The sequence below is a fragment of the Trachemys scripta genome, chromosome 1, assembly GCF_013100865.1.
Source record: "Trachemys scripta elegans isolate TJP31775 chromosome 1, CAS_Tse_1.0, whole genome shotgun sequence".
NCBI lineage: Eukaryota > Metazoa > Chordata > Testudines > Emydidae > Trachemys > Trachemys scripta.
The window spans coordinates 80,771,930-80,789,551 of NC_048298.1; the positions used below are offsets into that span (position 1 = coordinate 80,771,930).

At 41.5% G+C, this 17,622-nt stretch overlaps 1 protein-coding gene across 6 annotated transcripts in view; it reads left to right on the plus strand.

Annotated features, from left to right (window-relative positions):
* The window catches only part of VEZT (vezatin, adherens junctions transmembrane protein), an 82,353-nt gene extending 64,828 nt beyond the window's left edge, over positions 1 to 17,525 (plus strand). For 4 of the 6 annotated variants that reach the window (XM_034772977.1, XM_034772976.1, XM_034772971.1 and 1 more), the window contains 5 exons: positions 5,514 to 5,845; positions 6,935 to 7,128; positions 7,536 to 7,636; positions 8,672 to 8,879; positions 15,658 to 17,525. In XM_034772977.1, the coding sequence (XP_034628868.1) occupies positions 5,514 to 5,845; positions 6,935 to 7,128; positions 7,536 to 7,636; positions 8,672 to 8,879; positions 15,658 to 16,208 (1,386 nt within the window). In that variant the 3' untranslated portion in view covers positions 16,209 to 17,525. Of the gene's footprint in view, positions 1 to 5,513; positions 5,846 to 6,934; positions 7,129 to 7,535; positions 7,637 to 8,671; positions 8,880 to 14,938; positions 15,355 to 15,657 lie in introns of those variants that run through there. The other 2 variants (XM_034772988.1, XM_034772980.1) reach the window with 2 other exon arrangements.
* Positions 17,526 to 17,622: the final 97 nt, after the last annotated feature.

The window sequence follows — 17,622 nt, forward strand, 5'->3', positions numbered from 1 at the left end:
AACTGCCTCTTGCAGGTCAGAAAGTTGTAGGGAAAAAGTGAGATCTGCCAAAAGCCAAGCAGAGCTGGACCTTGCAAAGGAAATTAAAACCAACAATAAGATTCTTTACCCATATAATTTAAAAAAAAAAAAGGGGAAAGAAAAGAAGTGGGACCACTAAGCACTGAGTATTGGGTAGAGATTAAAGAAAATCTAGGTATGGCCTAGCACCTAAATGAATATTTTGCCTCAGTTTTCAATAAGAGTAATGAGGAGTTTGGGGACAGTGGCAGAATAGCTAATGGGAACTAGGATATGGAAGTAGAAATTACCACATTCAAGCTAAAAGCCAAATTCAATCAGCTTAATGGGACAAAATCAGGAGGCCTGGACAACCTCCATCCAAGAATATTAAAGGAACCAGCACATGAAATTGCAGGCCCCATAGGAAAGATTTTTTAATGAATACCTAAACTTGGGCATCATACCCTGTGACTGCAAACATAGTACTTATATTTAAGAAAGGAAAATACATGATCTGGGGAACTACAAGCCTGTTAGTTTGACCTCAATTATATGCCAGGTCTTTGAACAAATTTTGACAGAGAGAGTGCTTAAGGACATAAAGGTAAATGATGATTGGGATAAAATACAACACGGTTTTACCAAAGATATCGTTCAGACCAACCCGATCTCTTTCTTTGAGAAAATAACTGATTTCATGGACAAAGGAAATGCACTAGATTTATTTTACCTGGATTTCAGTAAAGCATTTGATACTGTTCCACATGGGAAATTATTAATTACTTTGGAGAAGATGGCGATTAATATGAGAATTGAAAGGTGCTTAAGAAACTAGTTAAAGGAAATGGGTCATTCTGTGAAAGGTGAACTGTCAGGCTGGAGGGAGATTACTGGTGGGGTTCCTCAAAGTTCGGTCTTGGGACCAATCTTATTTAACATTTTCATTAATGACCTTAGAAACAGGGAAGTGTTATTACCATTATACAAGGCACTGGGGAGACCTCATCTGGAATACTGTGTGCAGTTCTGGTCTCCTATGTTTAAGGAAGATTAATTCAAACTGGAACAGGTACAGAGAAGGTCTACTAGGATGATTAGAGAATGAAGAACCGCATTATGAAAGGAGCTTGGCTTGTTCAGCCTAGCAAAATGAAGGTTGAGGTGAGAGATGATTGTTCTCTATAAATACATCAGAGGCATAAACACCAGGGAGGGAGAGGAGATATTTAGGATAAGGGCCAGTGCTGGCACAAGAACAAATGGGTATAAACTGGCCATCAACAACTTTAGGCTTGAAATTAGGTGAAGGTTTCTAACCATCAGAGGAGTGAAGTTCTGGAACAGCCTTTCAAAGGGAGCAGTGGAGCAAAAACATAACTTGTTTCAAGACTGAGCTTGTTACGTTTATGGAGGGAATGGTATGATTGCCTAAAATGGCATATGGCCTATCCGCGACTGCTATTAGCAAATATCTCCAACAACTGGAGATGGAACCCTAGATGGGAAGGGCTCTGAGTTACTACAGAGAATTCTTTCCCAGGTGTCTGGCTGGTAGGTTATGCCCATATGCTCATGGTCTAACTGATCACCATATTTGGGGTTGGGAAGAAATTTTCTGCCAAGTTAGGTTGGCAGAGACACTGGGGGTTTTTTGCCTTCCTCTGCCAATGCTGTCACTTGCTGGTTTGAACTAAAATAAATGTTTGATTCTCTGTAACTTGAAGTCTTTAAATCAAGATTTGAGGACTTCAGTAACTTAGCCAGAGGTTATGGGCCTATTACAGGAATGGATGGGTTAAGTTGTGTGACCTGCAATTTGCAGGAGGTCAGACTAGATGGCATGATGGTTCCTTCCAGCCTTTGAGTCTGAGTCTTTCTTCTTTTTGAGATATCGAATATCCCAAGTTTGCATGAGTAAATGTGTGCTATTGAAAGAAGATCTCATCTTTTCAAAAGTCTGATGGTTTTCAGTTCAGGCATTTTTTTGTTTTATCTTAGAAAAATTCATTATTGTCTGACTCTTGTGTTAGTTTTACTGTGTTTATATTTTATTCAGTAATCTCAGAACTTAATTTCTTTTGTCCTAGCAGTAAATATTGTCAGTAATAAAGACTGATAAACTTTGAGGCTTAGTTTTGAGTAGACAGCTTTGCTAAATGGCAGCTTTTGGTTTTCATAAATTGCAGTTCTAGTAGGAATTATGCAGACCAAATTACTTTTCCACTATTCTTTGGGCAGCAGATGCCATAATTGTCATAATTTGTAAATGCTTCCAAACCCAGGCTTTGTTTATATGCATCTTGCACTGGTTTAACTAAAATCATTTTTAAATTAATTTAAACCAGTTCAAACCCTGTTGTGGACACTTAAAAATCAGTTAATAACTGTCTTGTATCAATTTTAGCTTAACTTGTTAACCAATCATCTTGTAACCTGGTTGTGACATAATTGAACAAAACTCATCAATATAAGCCCATTTTGTTTCCATATGTGGATTTCCACCAGTGTAACAAAATAGACTTAAACAATTTTACTTAAATCAGTGCAACATTTGTGTTGCGAACCCTAAATTTGTGCATAGTTCTCCTGGGTGCTTGCTTCCTCCAGAAAACCTCTAATATAGGTGCATTTCAGCATAATATGTATACACATCCATATATCTTTTAATATTTCTTTGTCATTCAAGCATGTCTAACCTATATCTGTAACTTTGTGTTGTGTCTCAGCCTGTGGGTGAGGAAAATCTCCTCCTCAAACAAGAACAGTTGACAAAGTAAAAGTACTTGGTATGTGAATAAATCCTCATCACAAAACAAACATTGATTCAATCCAGGGGAAAGTATCTAGGGTAATTTGGGGGAAGTATCATTGCTTCCTAGCAACCAAATATCTGCCAATAAAAAGAGCCAAATGCTTGTTATTGACTAGAAAGGTCAGTTGCTACCCTAAACATGTTCTGGATTCCCTTTTCTCTGGCCCACATGCCTTTTTCCAGGTAGGTTTTGGATTGCTCTCTTCCCAAAGTTCTCTACTTTTGTGGGTTACCTGTTAGTCATTCACTGCTTTCTCCTTATATTCTGTTTATATGGGCCTGACCTCCTTTTATGTTTCGTAAGTCCTAAGCTCTGATTTCTTGTTCTGAGCTGTGTGCTGATGCTCTTTCCTTAGGCTGCCTCCTTTTCATTTGGTTTTCTTTATAATACCCAGCCAAACCCCTGTGTTTAATGCAGAGATGAATAGGAAGTTAGTGTTGTGTAGCACTTGCCCCTGTGCTAAGTTCATATCAGTCCTAAGTGTTACCTTCAGATAACTCCTACACCTGGAAGCAGTCATCTTTTCAGTTCTTTATATTACAGAGCAATAATCTGTTTTCCAGGTGAATATATTGCTTAACAGCTCCCCAAAGTTATTCACACTATTAGGAAGGTGTGTCTTTTGGAATGATTATCAGTCCATCCATCTAAGATCTTATAATGGTGCTCATCACCGTGGTATCTGAGCACCTGACTGTGACCATATGTTACAGAGACAAGGTGGATGAGGTAATATCTTTTATTGGACCAACGTCTCTGGTGAGAGACAAGCTTTCAAGTTTATTCAGAACTCTTCTTCAGGTCGTGTACCCAGAACTGAAGAAGAGTTCTGTGCAAGCTTGAACGCTTGTCTCTCTCTCACCAACAGAAGTTGGTCCAATAAAAGATACTACTTCACCCACCTTGTCTTTCTAATATTCTGCGACCAATACAGCTACAACACTGCACATGGTCATATGTGGTGGTTGCATATCCTTAAGTGTGTCACTATTATGGACATTTTTCTTTTGACAGTTCATGTATTGGAAAGACCACTACCCATTTACAACTGGAAATGATCCATAATTGCACTCATATAAAGCCTTTCCGCCCAGAATCTCAGAAGGTTAGAGAACATTACCTGTGAACTAAACATTGTCCCTCTTTTATAGATGAGAAAATAAGGTCGAGTAACTTGACCTGTTGTGGCCCTTGGGAATCAATCTCAGACCACACTCCATACTAGCCCAATTCTGATCTCTCTGTGGCCATGTCTACATTAGCGAGCTTATAGTGGCACAGCTGTACCAATGCAGCTGTGCCACTGTAATAGCGCTCGTGTAGCTGCTCTATGCCGACAGGAGAGAGCACTCCCATCGACATAATAAAACCACCTCCACGAGGGGCAGTAGCTGTGTCGGCAGGAGAAGCTCTCCCACCAACATAGCACTGTGCCCACTACCGCTTACACTAACAAAATTTATGTCACTCGTGTGTGTTTTTTTCACACCCCTGAGCAACATACGTATCACCGGCATACGTGGTATTGTAGACATGGACTGTGTATGGGGCTGGTGTAACGGTTAAAAGGGCTATCTTCCTCTTTTTTATAAAAAAAAGACATTGCCCAGAAAGGTGCTACTGTGACAGTCTTCTGAGATATGGGCCTTGTCTAGATCAGGAAAATGTTTTTTTGGTTTTTTGTTTTTTGTTAGTTATGTAAGATGATTTGACATACCCATTAGCGCTTAGTGTAGACACAGTTTAACACCTTTTAAATGTTATCTAGTCATGAAGTAACCTACGCTTCTCTGTAGGCAAATAGAGGAGCACTCAAAGGTACAACAAAAATGGGTTTTGCTTCATGGTTCAATTTGAGATTCTGGAGAAATGTGAATGGGATTCCTCTTTTTCACTGCCAGAATGAGTGACCTGACAGCTACCATAAATAATGATTTAAAGAGATTATTCCATTGTTCTGCCTTTATCAGTGTTTCCACATTTTAATAGTATTTGTGAAGTTGCTCAGTTTTGCACACAAAACAGTAAGTCAACAGCTCAGATTTCTTAGGATTTCAAAGTATATGTTGTTAATATATAGTGCTAATGGATTAGCATTTCAATCTGGGGGGAGGGATATAGTAGTCAGTAACTACGTCATAGAATCAGAGGGGTAGCCGTGTTAGTCTGGATCTGTAAAAGCAGCAAAGAGTCCTGTGGCACTTTATAGACTAACAGACGTATTGGAGCATGAACTTTCATGGGTGAATACCCACTTCGTCGGATGCATGTCATAGAAGTGACAACTCCAAGTTATGAGGGAAGAGTCTTCTTCAGTGCAATGTACATCCTGCTGTTGGAATCTTGGCCACTCTTATCTGCCCCAGGGGAGTCAGAGACTGTCCTGACTAGTGAGTCTGGCATATCGGCAAAGGAGTGTCTTCCAAAGTGGGGATATGATGCATTGGACCCCTGAAAGCCTTTTGTGTACAAGTGAGCACGTGAGACCCTCATTGAAGGAATTTACAGTCACAAAGTGTGAGACACCCAGACTGATATGACCTTGTCATATGCTCCCAGGCACACAGTGCTGAGCATATAATCTGTGGGAGAAGATAAAACTGTTTAAAAAGGGGGAAAAATGTTTTAAAAAGTGAATGAAGAAATGCTAATGTTTTTTAACAATGAAGACCATTTGATCCTTTCTGTATTTTGTAGGTTCTGTTTCAGCTGTGGGTAGGACAGAGTTCAGAGTTCTTCAGACGATTAGCACTGCTGCTCTCTCCAGTTAATGCATCCCCCAAGCCCTTGATCACTCCAGAACGTTTGCCTCATTGTATTTTGTCTGATGTGACTCAAAGTCTACCTCACACTCACGCTGCCTGCTTAGAAGAGCTTAAGCGAAGCTATGAGTTTTATCGGTACTTTGAAACTCAGCATCAGTTAGGCTTGGAACGTGCAACCAAAACAAAACCGAAGTCAAGAGCTCTGAACAGCCTTCACACAGCAGTGCGCAGCTTGCAGCTCCATCTCAAGGCCCTACTGAATGAGTAAGTTTAGACTATTTGAGAGAATGTGCCTGTAGTTAGAAAGTTTCAGTCTTGCGCTGCTTTGATTGTTGGTTTATATCCCAGATTGGAAAAAAAAGACATAATTGAGGCTTGCAGCCATGCAAGATAAAGGATAGGGTATATCTGTTAATGTAGGCTGGGTTATTTTGCTGCTTCTGCTCCCCTGCCCATATATTAGAGTTTGCCAACTGGGAAACAATTCTGGTTTATATTCCACAACTGGAGAAAGATATTTAACTTATTTAGAAAGGAGCAACATGAGTGAGAGACAAACTTGTGAATTGGATATTTTAAAGAATTTTATTGTAGGGTCAATGTTAACAGCTCTCTGGGAATCCAGAGGGGTCTGACCAGCTGCTTTTCTCTTTAGTATAAGCGATTGCACATACAACAAGTCTGTTCTGTTATATAATGTATTTAATTGAGGTGACAGTTTCTCAGAGCAACCTGCATCCATTTTAAGAGGAGATGACTGGAATTAGAAGTTTTCAACTGAAATTGAAGGATTCCATTCTATTCAGGTTCTGATACTGTGCCCATCACCATGGGATCTGAGCTTTAAACTATAACAGCCACACACATTGCCAAGTGTTTGTGAAGACAAAGTCTCTCTGTCCTACATGGAGTTGGTTACTGTAGTTGGTTTATTAATCTTTAGATATTCTGTGGTGCTACCACCTCCTTAAAGATGAACTGCTAAGCAAAAAGATTCATTAAAACCCTCCATCTCTTTAGTCCCTCTTTTTGAATGATCCTGAAAGCATGCTTGAGTTTTGTCTGTTCTGCAACAAAATTCAACACACAATAATTACGGGTTATATACCTAAAAAGATTTTTCTTTGGTACAGTTAGTTAAATAACACAATGCCATCTAAATTTAATGGATTACCGTAATGAGAATGGAGGAGAGGAGGAGTTTGGCTTTAAAACATATGAAGCTGGCTAAACTACAGTTTAAGATGGAAGGAAGGAGGAATGGAGGAAACTGATTAAATTCAAAACCTGAACAAATCATGAAATATGAGATTCAGATATGTTAGTGTGATATTTTCCTTCCCATTCATCCAGGGTAATAATTCTTGAGGATGAACTTGAAAAACTTGTTAGCTCTAAGGAGACACAAGAACTAACTTTAGAAGCCTATCAAGTCCTAGAGCAGAAACTAAAGCTGATTCAGCCTCACATCCAGGCAAGCAACAGCTGCTGGGAAGAGGCCATTTCTCAGGTGGAAAAAATGGTTCGAAGAAACCCGGATAAAAAAGGTACATTGAAAAGTTTCTTTTAGTAACCAGCTGACTGAATGTGATTAAAGAGATTTGTCTGGTTTACATTTCCAAGACTCTGTTTTCTAAACATGTAGCTGAGTTTTGTGGAAATTAATTTCCTGTTGCAGATAGTTTTCCAAAGTGTCCAGTTTAACATGTTGCTCCCATTTATGTCTGCCACGTTGCTGACGATTCTCAAGGAATACCCTGTAGCTTTTAGCATTTTAGTCTTCCAGTGTGCTCAGAAAGGTGATGGAGTGTGTATCAGTGTCCTTTGCATTGGAGTCGGGCTCTGACTCAGTACCCCACTGAATTCTTAAAGATCAGTTATCTGTTCATTTCTGCACTTAATCTTTTTTTGTTTTAATCTCTCTTCTTCCCCCTCTTTCTTCCCCCACCTCCAGGCAAACCTGAATCATCTTGTGATAATACACTCTGCCCCATGATACCATTACTACAGCCTGCCCTGCATATAGAGGACAAAGACCCAATCCCCGAAGAGCAGGTAAGAATAAATGAATGCTTTCAAAGTTATATATGAATTTTGTGTTGCGAAGACATTTCCCTCATCCATTTCCTTTTTAGCTGCTTCAGCAGTGACCTTATCTCCTTCAACAAGGTATGTAATGCAGCTAGCCAATGCCCTTTTATTAACGGACTTGTGAACTACTCTACAGCAGACAGGGTATATAGTACCTATATTGTACCACACGGTGGTGTTCCCCACCCAGGAACAAAAAGCTTTGAAATTAATTTTGAATCCAGTTCCTGCATATGCTACCTTGGAAGCAGATAAAGACATCTCTAAAAGAAATGAATTGGTTAAAAGGCAATATATTAAATTGATTCTTACTTGCATTAACCTAACTAATCCTATATGGTTTCCATAGGCTTTGCATTTCTGAACTCTTAAAATATGCTTTAACATAAACAATTTGGTGTATTATTTTCTCTCTCAGTTTAAGGACACTCATTTGAAGGCTAAAGTAACTGGAAAGAAAAGTCGGCCTCAACTCAAGAATTAATTGATGGGCACATTTTGAGAGAAGATGAGCCCCCTTTCCCTCCCCATACACACACATCATCACCACTTCAAACTTTTCCCTGTTCAACATGTTGATTCTTCTCTTTCTGAAGTTATCTGGTTGAACAGTTACCACTGATAAAATGAATGAGATACCCAGCCTTGAATGAACTGGAGGAGGGGAGAGTAAAAAATAGCAATAGGAATTATAGGAAAAGTGATCCGCATCTCCAAGTCAAAATCTCCTCTTTGTATTGGTTGTTCGCACCAGAGTAAATCTGAAGTGACTCTGCTGACTTCAGTTATCTTGACTTTATCAATGTACTTACTCCAGTTTTATACTAGTGTAACTGAGAGCAGAGTCAGGCCCCCAAACTCCTGCCATGCCAATCATGTGGTTGACTATGGACTTGGGGCTCAATCCTCCTGCAAAGTGCTGAAATACTGCAGTACCTCAAAGGGCTTGACCCTTGAGGAATATGCAGATCAAAAGAGCAGTTTATTCTTTTTCCGTAGGAATTGGAAGCATATGTTGAAGATACAGATACAGACAATGAGTACAAAAGGGAGGACTTTTATTGCTTTTCCCAGGAAGAGAGAGAGAGACAAAAACGTGAGAGAGAGGAATCCAAGAGAGTGTTACAAGAACTGAAATCTGTGCTGGGATTTAGAGCTTCAGAGGTAGAGAGACAGAAATGGAAGCAGCTGTTATTTAGTGATCATGGTAAGTACTGACTTTTTTTATATAATTAATTTGACTCTAAGTAAGGGTGTGTGTCTGTCTGGTTACAATCAACTTTTGACATAGTATTGCTAGAATACATACTGTATTCAACTGTAGTAGTGCCTTTGATAGATCTGTGTGGCCCTAATTTGTTGCTCCATCTGTTCATATGGCTTGCTAGCATCATTTTACTTTCCAATTAAAAAAAAACAACAAAGAGAGGAAGTTTGGCCACTAACTTCAAGATGCTAAGAATTTGGCTCTTAGAGCAGAGAAAATTAAGCACAGCGTACAGGGAATTGCTGTATGCTTTTTCATTGCTGTCCACCAAATCTGCTCTTCAATCAGGCAGCAAATTGTATAGAATCATACATCTTTGTAAATGATAGTAAATGTTCAGGTTTAGAAGAAATACTTTTTCAATTTTATCCCAGAATTACAGAGGCACATAGAGTGAAGTGACAGGCTAGACTTTGGTATCTATTCCAAGAAAGACAGAAAATATTTTTTAAAAGCCAACAATCTAATTTGTAAGTAGAAAAAGGATTCTCCTGGAGTGGCCCTCGGACAGTCTGGAGTGGACTGCTGGCAGCTCTCCTCACTTGTTTCTGGAGGCAGGTATGTGCAAATTTCTCTTTCCCGGCAACAGTGCATGGCTCTTAAAGAGCCAGTTTTGGCATGCCGTATGCCTGACTCTAGCAATAAAACTAGCAGCTTAGTGCAGTTTCTCTCTATTTTTATTGTGAATATTTCTTTCTTCTGCCTTTTTTCCTTTTCTGGTCTTCTCTCTCACTTCTTCCCCTTTCCCTTCCCCTTCCCTTAAAAGAAGGCTAAGGAAAAGCACTACAAAAAGTGCAAAAAGCACAAATCTACAAAATCTAGGCGCTGTCCTTCAGAGGAAGGTGAAATGCCTTTGTCCTTGCCTGCAGTGCTTCAGACATCATGGATTTGGCTAGATTTGTTGACAGTCATCTACTCTGGATGATCTAATGAGGAGACAGATGTCCCTAAAAAGGACTTCTGCAAGCCAAAAGTCTAAGGATCTGGAATTCCCAGTGTGTGAAGACAGTCACTTTCAAGTGATCCTGTCTAGCACAGAAGCAGTCCAACACCTACCTTAAACTGTATGATGTCAAGAAATCCAACCGTCATGTTTGGCTGTATATCCCAGATGAAAGGCTCAATCTCCAAACTAGCCAGAGAAGGAGGGACCTGTGCATTGCCTCCTTCAAAGATCCTGTGGACAAGTGCTCAGTAATAGATCAGACGCATTTATGAGGCCTTTGTTCCTGCCTTCAAAACCACGTGTGGTTGCATCTCTCACTTCCTTTCTCAGGTCCATCAAGCTACAATTCTAGTCAAGCCCAAAAGCAAAGACACCAAAATACTTCACACACTCATCAAGAGCAAGTTTTCCTCACTATCCTTCGTTTACACCTCATGTGATGTCACATGATTCTTTTCTACACTGATCCTTGCTCTGCGCCTAAGAGGTCTTACACTCTCCTTGGCAGGCATAGTGCAATGTACTATCCACCGTATGTGATCCCCTCAGGCCTTCTTCCTCTCAGTTTGGAAAAACAAGGAGGGAGTTGGTCTGAGCTGATCATGCTCCCAGCCCAAGTCTAGAGGTCTCAGGGCTAATGGCTGTTGTATAATAAAGGGGAGCCTGTGTTGGATACGCTTTTGAATAGAACACCAATAGATGCCAACACTCACATAGACACCAGGCCTTCTCAGGCCTTGCCGTGGAGTCCAGGAGGGAGTCCAGCATGAGTATGTCCCTCCTTGAACTAAGAGCAATGGGCCTAATCATTCAGCAGCTTCTCCCCTTCAGTTCTAATCCATCAATTCAAATAAAATGTGGCATTTGGACATCTGCTGCATTCATTAACCTCTGTGGAGCACTTGGAACTGAGGTTCTATGCATCTCTTCCAAAGTGATGAAGGAAGATTCATCAGACCATTTGGGCCTGCATCCGAGGTAAACTGAAAATATCAAGTATCAGAGGGGTAGCCGTGTTAGTCTGGATCTGTAAAAAGCAACAAAGAGTCCTGTGGCACCTTATAGACTAACAGATGTATTGGAGCATAAGCTTTCGTGGGTGAATACCCACTTCGTCAGACGCATGTGTATTCTCCCATGAAAGCTTATGCTCCAATACATCTGTTAGTCTATAAGGTGCCACAGGACTCTTTTTTGAAAATATCAAGAGAAATAACAGGACAACTCTCACCTGGGGCAGCTGAATCCTGTAATATTCAACAACATACTTTCAGCCTGGGAGCTCTCTTGGGTGGGCTTGTTCCTATAGCAGTTCATCCCTCTTGTTCCAGGAACAGAGATTCTCTGGCATGGGGGGCCCGCTATGTTTTCATTCATGTGGTCAGTGCAGTGGATGGGCTCCTGCCATTCTCCCCTTCTCAGAACAATAGCCAGAAAAATCTGGGGAGTGAAGATAATTATCATTGCCTCCTTTTGGACCAGAAAACTTTAGTTGCCCACTGTGCTTCACTCATCAGTCTGAGACACGATGTCTCCCATTTTCTAAGGAACCTCTGTGGCAGGGATTGGTGCTTTGTCAGAAGTCAACTTGACATCCTGGAGGCTGAAAGATTGATGTTGCAGTCCTTCATCTGTTTCCTTGAATGATAGAGCTGTTCTTTCAGTGTAGGAAGCCTTCAAGTGTCTGGGCCTATTCAAAAATGTGGGGAATATTTTTTTGATGCTGGGAGGCCAAAAACGTGGCCTTCAGGTCTTCCTTGGATCCACATTACAACTTCTCCTAGATAGCTATGATATGGGTCTTAGTACATTTCCTTACAGATACAAGTTTTAGCCCTCTGAGACCTACCAATAAATTGGTTTGAAGACACCTTGGCAGTTCATCCTCACATCTCTTGCTTCCTCAGGTAATCAAAAATTTTAGACCAGCTCTCAGGTAGCAGCTAGTTAAATGCCATTTCAGCTTGGTCCTTTGTCCTCACTGAGGCCCCCTTCAGGCCACTTAGAAAAGTTTTCCTCTGCTTCTTTACTATCAAAGTCCCATTTCTCATGGCAGTTTCTTCTGGGAGAAGGGTCAGGAAAGTAAGAGAATGTTCTTGCGAGGAAGCATTTCTTCAGGTATTTCCATATAGGTTTGTGTTTCAGACAGCCCCTGAAATTTTACCTCAAGTGTATTCTCCCTTGCACGTCAATCTGAAAACTGTTTTATTCCTTCCTTGTGCCCTAACTATCATTGGCGTAGTCAGAGCTCTCAAATCCTACTTGACAGGACAGCCCTGTTCTAAACATCATGTGTCTCCTTGATGACCTGCATTTACTACAAAAATGGTCAAAAAGGATCTAAGGTTACAGTCTCCCAGTTGCTCAAGGCAGCTAACAAAGAACCCAACATTGAGTTTTTAAAAATTCTCCTGGAGTTTGTGTTTGCTCCCTTAGCACTAAGAACAAAAGAACAGAGCCTCCCCTGAAGCCCAAAGAACAGAGCCACCCCTGAAGAGTTCTGTAAAGCTACGCTGTGGGGTTACTGTTCGTTCACCCAGTATCAAAGAGTTGGTGGTGCAGCCTCCATAAATACGTCCTTCAGGCCCCAGTAGCCTGTGTCTGTTTTTATTTAGATTCCGTCAGAAATAAAAAATTAGCCTGTCAATTACTGGATAGTTCCCAACTGCTTTGACTGTTTTTTTCTGTCTCTCTACCTCTGTTCTTCTACTGCTACTTCCCAGCAATTCTTTCTGGACTAGGGGAGGAGTGTTCTATGAAAATAACCAAGAAACAAGCAAAATAGAATAGGTCCCTCCAGTACCGGGTTTGGAATGATGCCAGTGGTGCCACGGCATCGAGCACCATCCCTCCCTTTACATGTAGAGGGTGAGCCAGCGGGCACCAGGGGCTGGCACTCAGGCTGGGGCAGGAAGCCGTCCCCTGGAAGCACGGAGCCGCTTGCAGGTGCTGCACCACGGCCACCCCCCAGCGCTGCACCCTGGGCTTGGCGAAGGAGCCAGATCCATCCAGGGGCTGCAACAGGACAGTCAGAAGCAGTAGCACTGAGAGCAGGGCCATGGCGAGGGGACCGTACCAGAGCTCCCCGGCTTCAGGTGGCCGCACCCCGACTCATGGTACCGGGTTTGCTGCTCCGCAGGGCCTGCATTCCACTCTCTGGGGCCCAGCTCCCTTGGGCATCGGACTCTGCTCTGTGTCTGCGGGGAACAGATCGCAGCTCCGAGCCCCTCCCTCTGGAGCTGCTGCTGTGCTTAGCCCTTTCCCAGCCTCTGGCAGGCAGGGGAGCGACCTCACACACATACCCCAGCTCCGTGTCCCAGGTCCCCTCTGCCCAGTGTGGGGACTGCAGCCCCTTCCACAGATCAATCGGGGGGCATGGGCTGAGCTCAGGCACCCCCTGCAGCCAGGGAGCCCCACTGCTGGGGTCAGCACTAAGCCCAGACGCTCACCCTGACCCTCCCCACTGCACTGCTCCTGCCAGCGCCGGATGAGCTGGAGGCAATCGGGGAGCAGCCAGACCTCAGGAGAGTGGAGTCACAGCCCCCCTGGGTACCGGGGATGAGTTGGGTGGATGCAACCTTGGTCTGAGCTGCATCTGGCCAAGCTGGAGCTAGGTGAGGTCTGGTCCAGGTTGCTTCAGAGAACAGGGGTGAATCGACAGCAAGGGGTGGCTCTGGAGTGGAGTGCCCGAGAATCCAACTGGGGCTTGTGGGGGGGGGGGTCGGGTTCCGAAATAGAGGTTCAGGAGGAGCCCTGTTCTGGTAGGCAGTGTGGAGGTTCATGGTTGAGAGGGGTTGTTCATAGAGGGGTCTGATCCAATTTGGGCTGGAAGGTGGTCTAGTTCTGTTTGGGGGGTTTGGTCTGGGGCGGGATGCTGGTCTGGTCCAGTTTGGTCTGGGGCGGGATGTCTGGTCCAGTTTGGTCTGGTCCAGTCCTTGGGGGGTGGGGTTCGTTCTGGGGAGGGATGTGGGTCTGGTCCGATTTGGAGGATTGGCCTGCTCTTTTGGGAGCACAGTTGGTCCTAATCCTAGTCTCTGTGCCTCTCTGCTTGCAGGGAAGGCCAACCAAGGCAAGTATGAATAATGACCCTGTAAATAGTTTTTCATATTTTTATTTTTTAGATGTTTTAAACAGTTTTAAATCCACTCCAGTTTCATACAGAAATTTAATTCAAGCCCTGGTAGCTCATATGAGAAATGTGAAGGGTGAGATAGCGGCAAGGTTCCCTTTTAGTGGGAGCAGCACATGGCTGGTGTTTTGGCCAACCTTGGCTTTTGTTAGCTGTGTTTTCTTTTGTATTTTTTTCTTTTATAATTTATTTTATGTACACTTGTGTGCATTCTTTTTGCCCTCGGGCTGACAGTGCTGGTACCCTAGTGGCAGCCACCTCCATCTGCAACTTAAACTTGTAAACTTTGTAAACAAAACCTGTGCAGCTGTGTGCTGTGTCAAAGACAACTTCTGAGTTGATCTTCTGTGTTTTACAATTGTTCCCCATGGGTCCCCAAAAATATGTTTGGCGCCAGGCCCACAAAAGGTTAATCCAACCCTGGGTCTATCCCTGGGATTTGGCCCTCTACCAGTTGGGCTTTTTGCCCCTCCATAGTTACCTTTCCATCGTTTTCCAGCTTTGGAAGTATTCTTTGGTGCATTTAGGCACCAAAACTGGCTCTTAACGGGCTGGTATGGATAGAAAAATTTGCATATTCTTGCCTCCAGAAGCAAGTTGGTAGAGATACACAGTGATTCTCTTCAAAATGGTGAAGGGGCCACTCCATTAGAAGAACAATTAACAGGTGAGGCCAGATTGCTGCTACACTGTACTGTGTGTGTGTGTGTTTGTTTTTTCAAATGTAAATCCTGAAGCATAAGTCTCCAGTGTGTTAAATGAAAATAATTACTAATATGACAAGGATAAAAACATTCCCATGTTCAGTTAGTGAAAATAAATACTACTAAAATATAATGCAATGGAAAAAATTTAATACAGTAATCTTATTTCCCATAAAAAGTTTGGTGTATTTTCCAGAGTTATTTTCATCTTTGCTTACAGGGGTAAAGTCAGAATGGAATTAGAAAGGGAATGCCACATGGGAACCTGCTGTTGCTGCTCTTATGTATGTTCGTGCTGCTATTCTAATGGAGCTACCGCAGTTTAGGGATCTGTTTGTTGGAAATGGACACTATATCGTTTTACTATAAAGAAAGACGTCTGTTCTTCAAGAAGCAATTATATCGTGTTGTACTAACCCCTAACACTGGGAGGAGAGACTTCCTGGCAAGCATCCCGTTGCTGGCAATGGGACTCGCTGCTACTACTAACATCGAGAGGCTAAATTACTCTTTATTTGTGAGGACAACGTATCCTACTGTATGCATACATATCTTATTTATATGTTGTGATGTATAAAATCAGATATTACCCACAAGACATTTTTTATTATGTTCCAGTTATCTTTACTAGATTAGATAGCTGTTATTTAAAGGAAGATAGTTCAAATTTGTGTGAGATGCAGCAACTGATTTTACTTGTAATTTCCATAAAATACATCAGCTCTATGTGATATCATTTTTACATATGTCTCATGAGTTTTAAAGATGATGTAGAACTAGTAGACATTACCTTCCATCTTCAGCATCCTGCTCAGAAAATCCATCTTTATTTTACCTATTTTAACTGTCAGTTCCATCTCTTAAGACACACATAGCTGAGTTATGTATGGAAGGTTACTTTTTAGTCATAATTTTTTTCTTTTTTCTTTTATTTTTAAGCTGCAGTGAAGCCCTTGTCTCCTGTAGAAGCAGTGGAACCCATACATAATTTGGAATCCCCTCTGAATTCAGAAGCAGGAAAGCAGGACTGTAACCAAACTAGTGATGATTCTGAAGAGAGAGACTCTAGCCCAAAAGCCCATGTCACTGTGAGTGGGAAAAGCAGTACTGAATATTTATATGATGATCCTACAAAGGATGAAAACAAAGACATTGCTGCTGATGCAAGTGGATCTCCAATAGCTGTAAAAAGAACATGTTACCAATGTGAGGGTGAAGGAGATGAAGTGGAGCCAACTGGTGTGGATGGAATGGAGGTTTTTCAGCCCCCTTTGAGGGACGCATTACAGTCCTCCATCAAGCAAAGGCTGGCTCAGCTCCATATATCAACAGATTTCAACTTCACATCAGGTCTGGCTGCACAGGTTGCCGCCAGATCACTTACTTTTACTACCATGCAAGAACAGACTTTTGGAGATGACGATGAGGAGGAGAAGACAGAGGAGAATGAAAACCATGTGGAAGAGAACAAGAATGAAGACAGGCTTTAAAAATGAAGGAGGATTCTAAGTCCTACCTGACCTTTGTTAAACTTTGCATTGCCTACTTGAATTCCATAAAAGGCAATTGATATGATTGAAATAGCTCAGGCACGGATTCAGAGATGAAAATGCTGGATGGAAAAATTGAGACCTAAATGTAATGCTTACTGTTCCCTATATATGAAGCTCTCAATAGGGCTTTCCCAGTATATTGATGATTATATGCAGGTAAGCTAAGGAGATAAAGGCTGGAACCCAGGAGTAGTCATTTGTCTCCTTCTGATGACACCACTGGGTTTTGGAACTTACCTTAATATTTTATGTTTATTTATTTATATTATATAATTTTTTTTCTAAAAAGAAGACAAAAGGATGTCTTTCAGCATATTCTGTCATTTCCTGATATTGTTGTCATAGTAGCAACGTTAATTATAACACTAGTCAGAGTGATTCTTTTTGAAAAATATCTGTCATGTGGTCTTCCACACCTCCTTTGCTTTGCCCTTAGTGTCTGCTATATATTTGTTAACAACCTTAGGTAGTTGTAACTTCATTGGTTAAAGACCCTCCCAAACGAAAATGCAGAATTTTAAATAAAAATGTGAAAGTTGATGTGTCCTGGAGTATTGGGCTAAAGTAGTATGAAGTTAGTCGCTCTTCATATTAAGGTTCCATTTATAAATAGTTTATAAAGGACTAATAAATAATTAATAAATGTTATAAGCAAGTTATAGACATGAGTAGTGTGTGTGTTATGGATGGTTATAAGCACATCTGTAGGTGTTATAGATGGCTAGAAGTAGCCTGTTGGACTTTATAACAATATATACCAATTCTTTTACCATTTATTAAAACACCTATTAATGATTTGTTGGCCCTTTGTAAGTGGAATCTTAATATAAGTGTGACTTAGGTTATTTACACAGGGTTACAAAGTACAGTATTATGTACATTTGTTCTCTTGTAGAGCTGTGGTTAGGTTCTGGAATAAATTTTTAAGCTAAGTTAAATGAGTATTTTTTTAAATGATGTACAATAATTTTGTTTAAATGTTAAACTTGCTTTTCCTAAAGTTCTTTCACTTTTCTCTGAATCACAGCTACAACCTGTCTAAGAGACCAGCAGAGAACATGCACTTACACCCTTTCAAATTAAGCTGTATCTTGTAACCCAGTTGACACTTAAGTCTAAACATATAGTGTGGGGCTATTTGTTTCTCTCTGCAGCACTGATTTAGAGAGCAGTGAACTGTGACATAGAAAAAAGAACGAGGAGTACTTGTGGCACCTTAGAGACTAACACATTTATTTGGGCATAAGCTTTTGTGGGCTAAAACCCACTTCATCAGATGCGTGCAGTGGAAAATACAGTAGGAACACACACACACACACACACACACACACACACACACACACACACACAC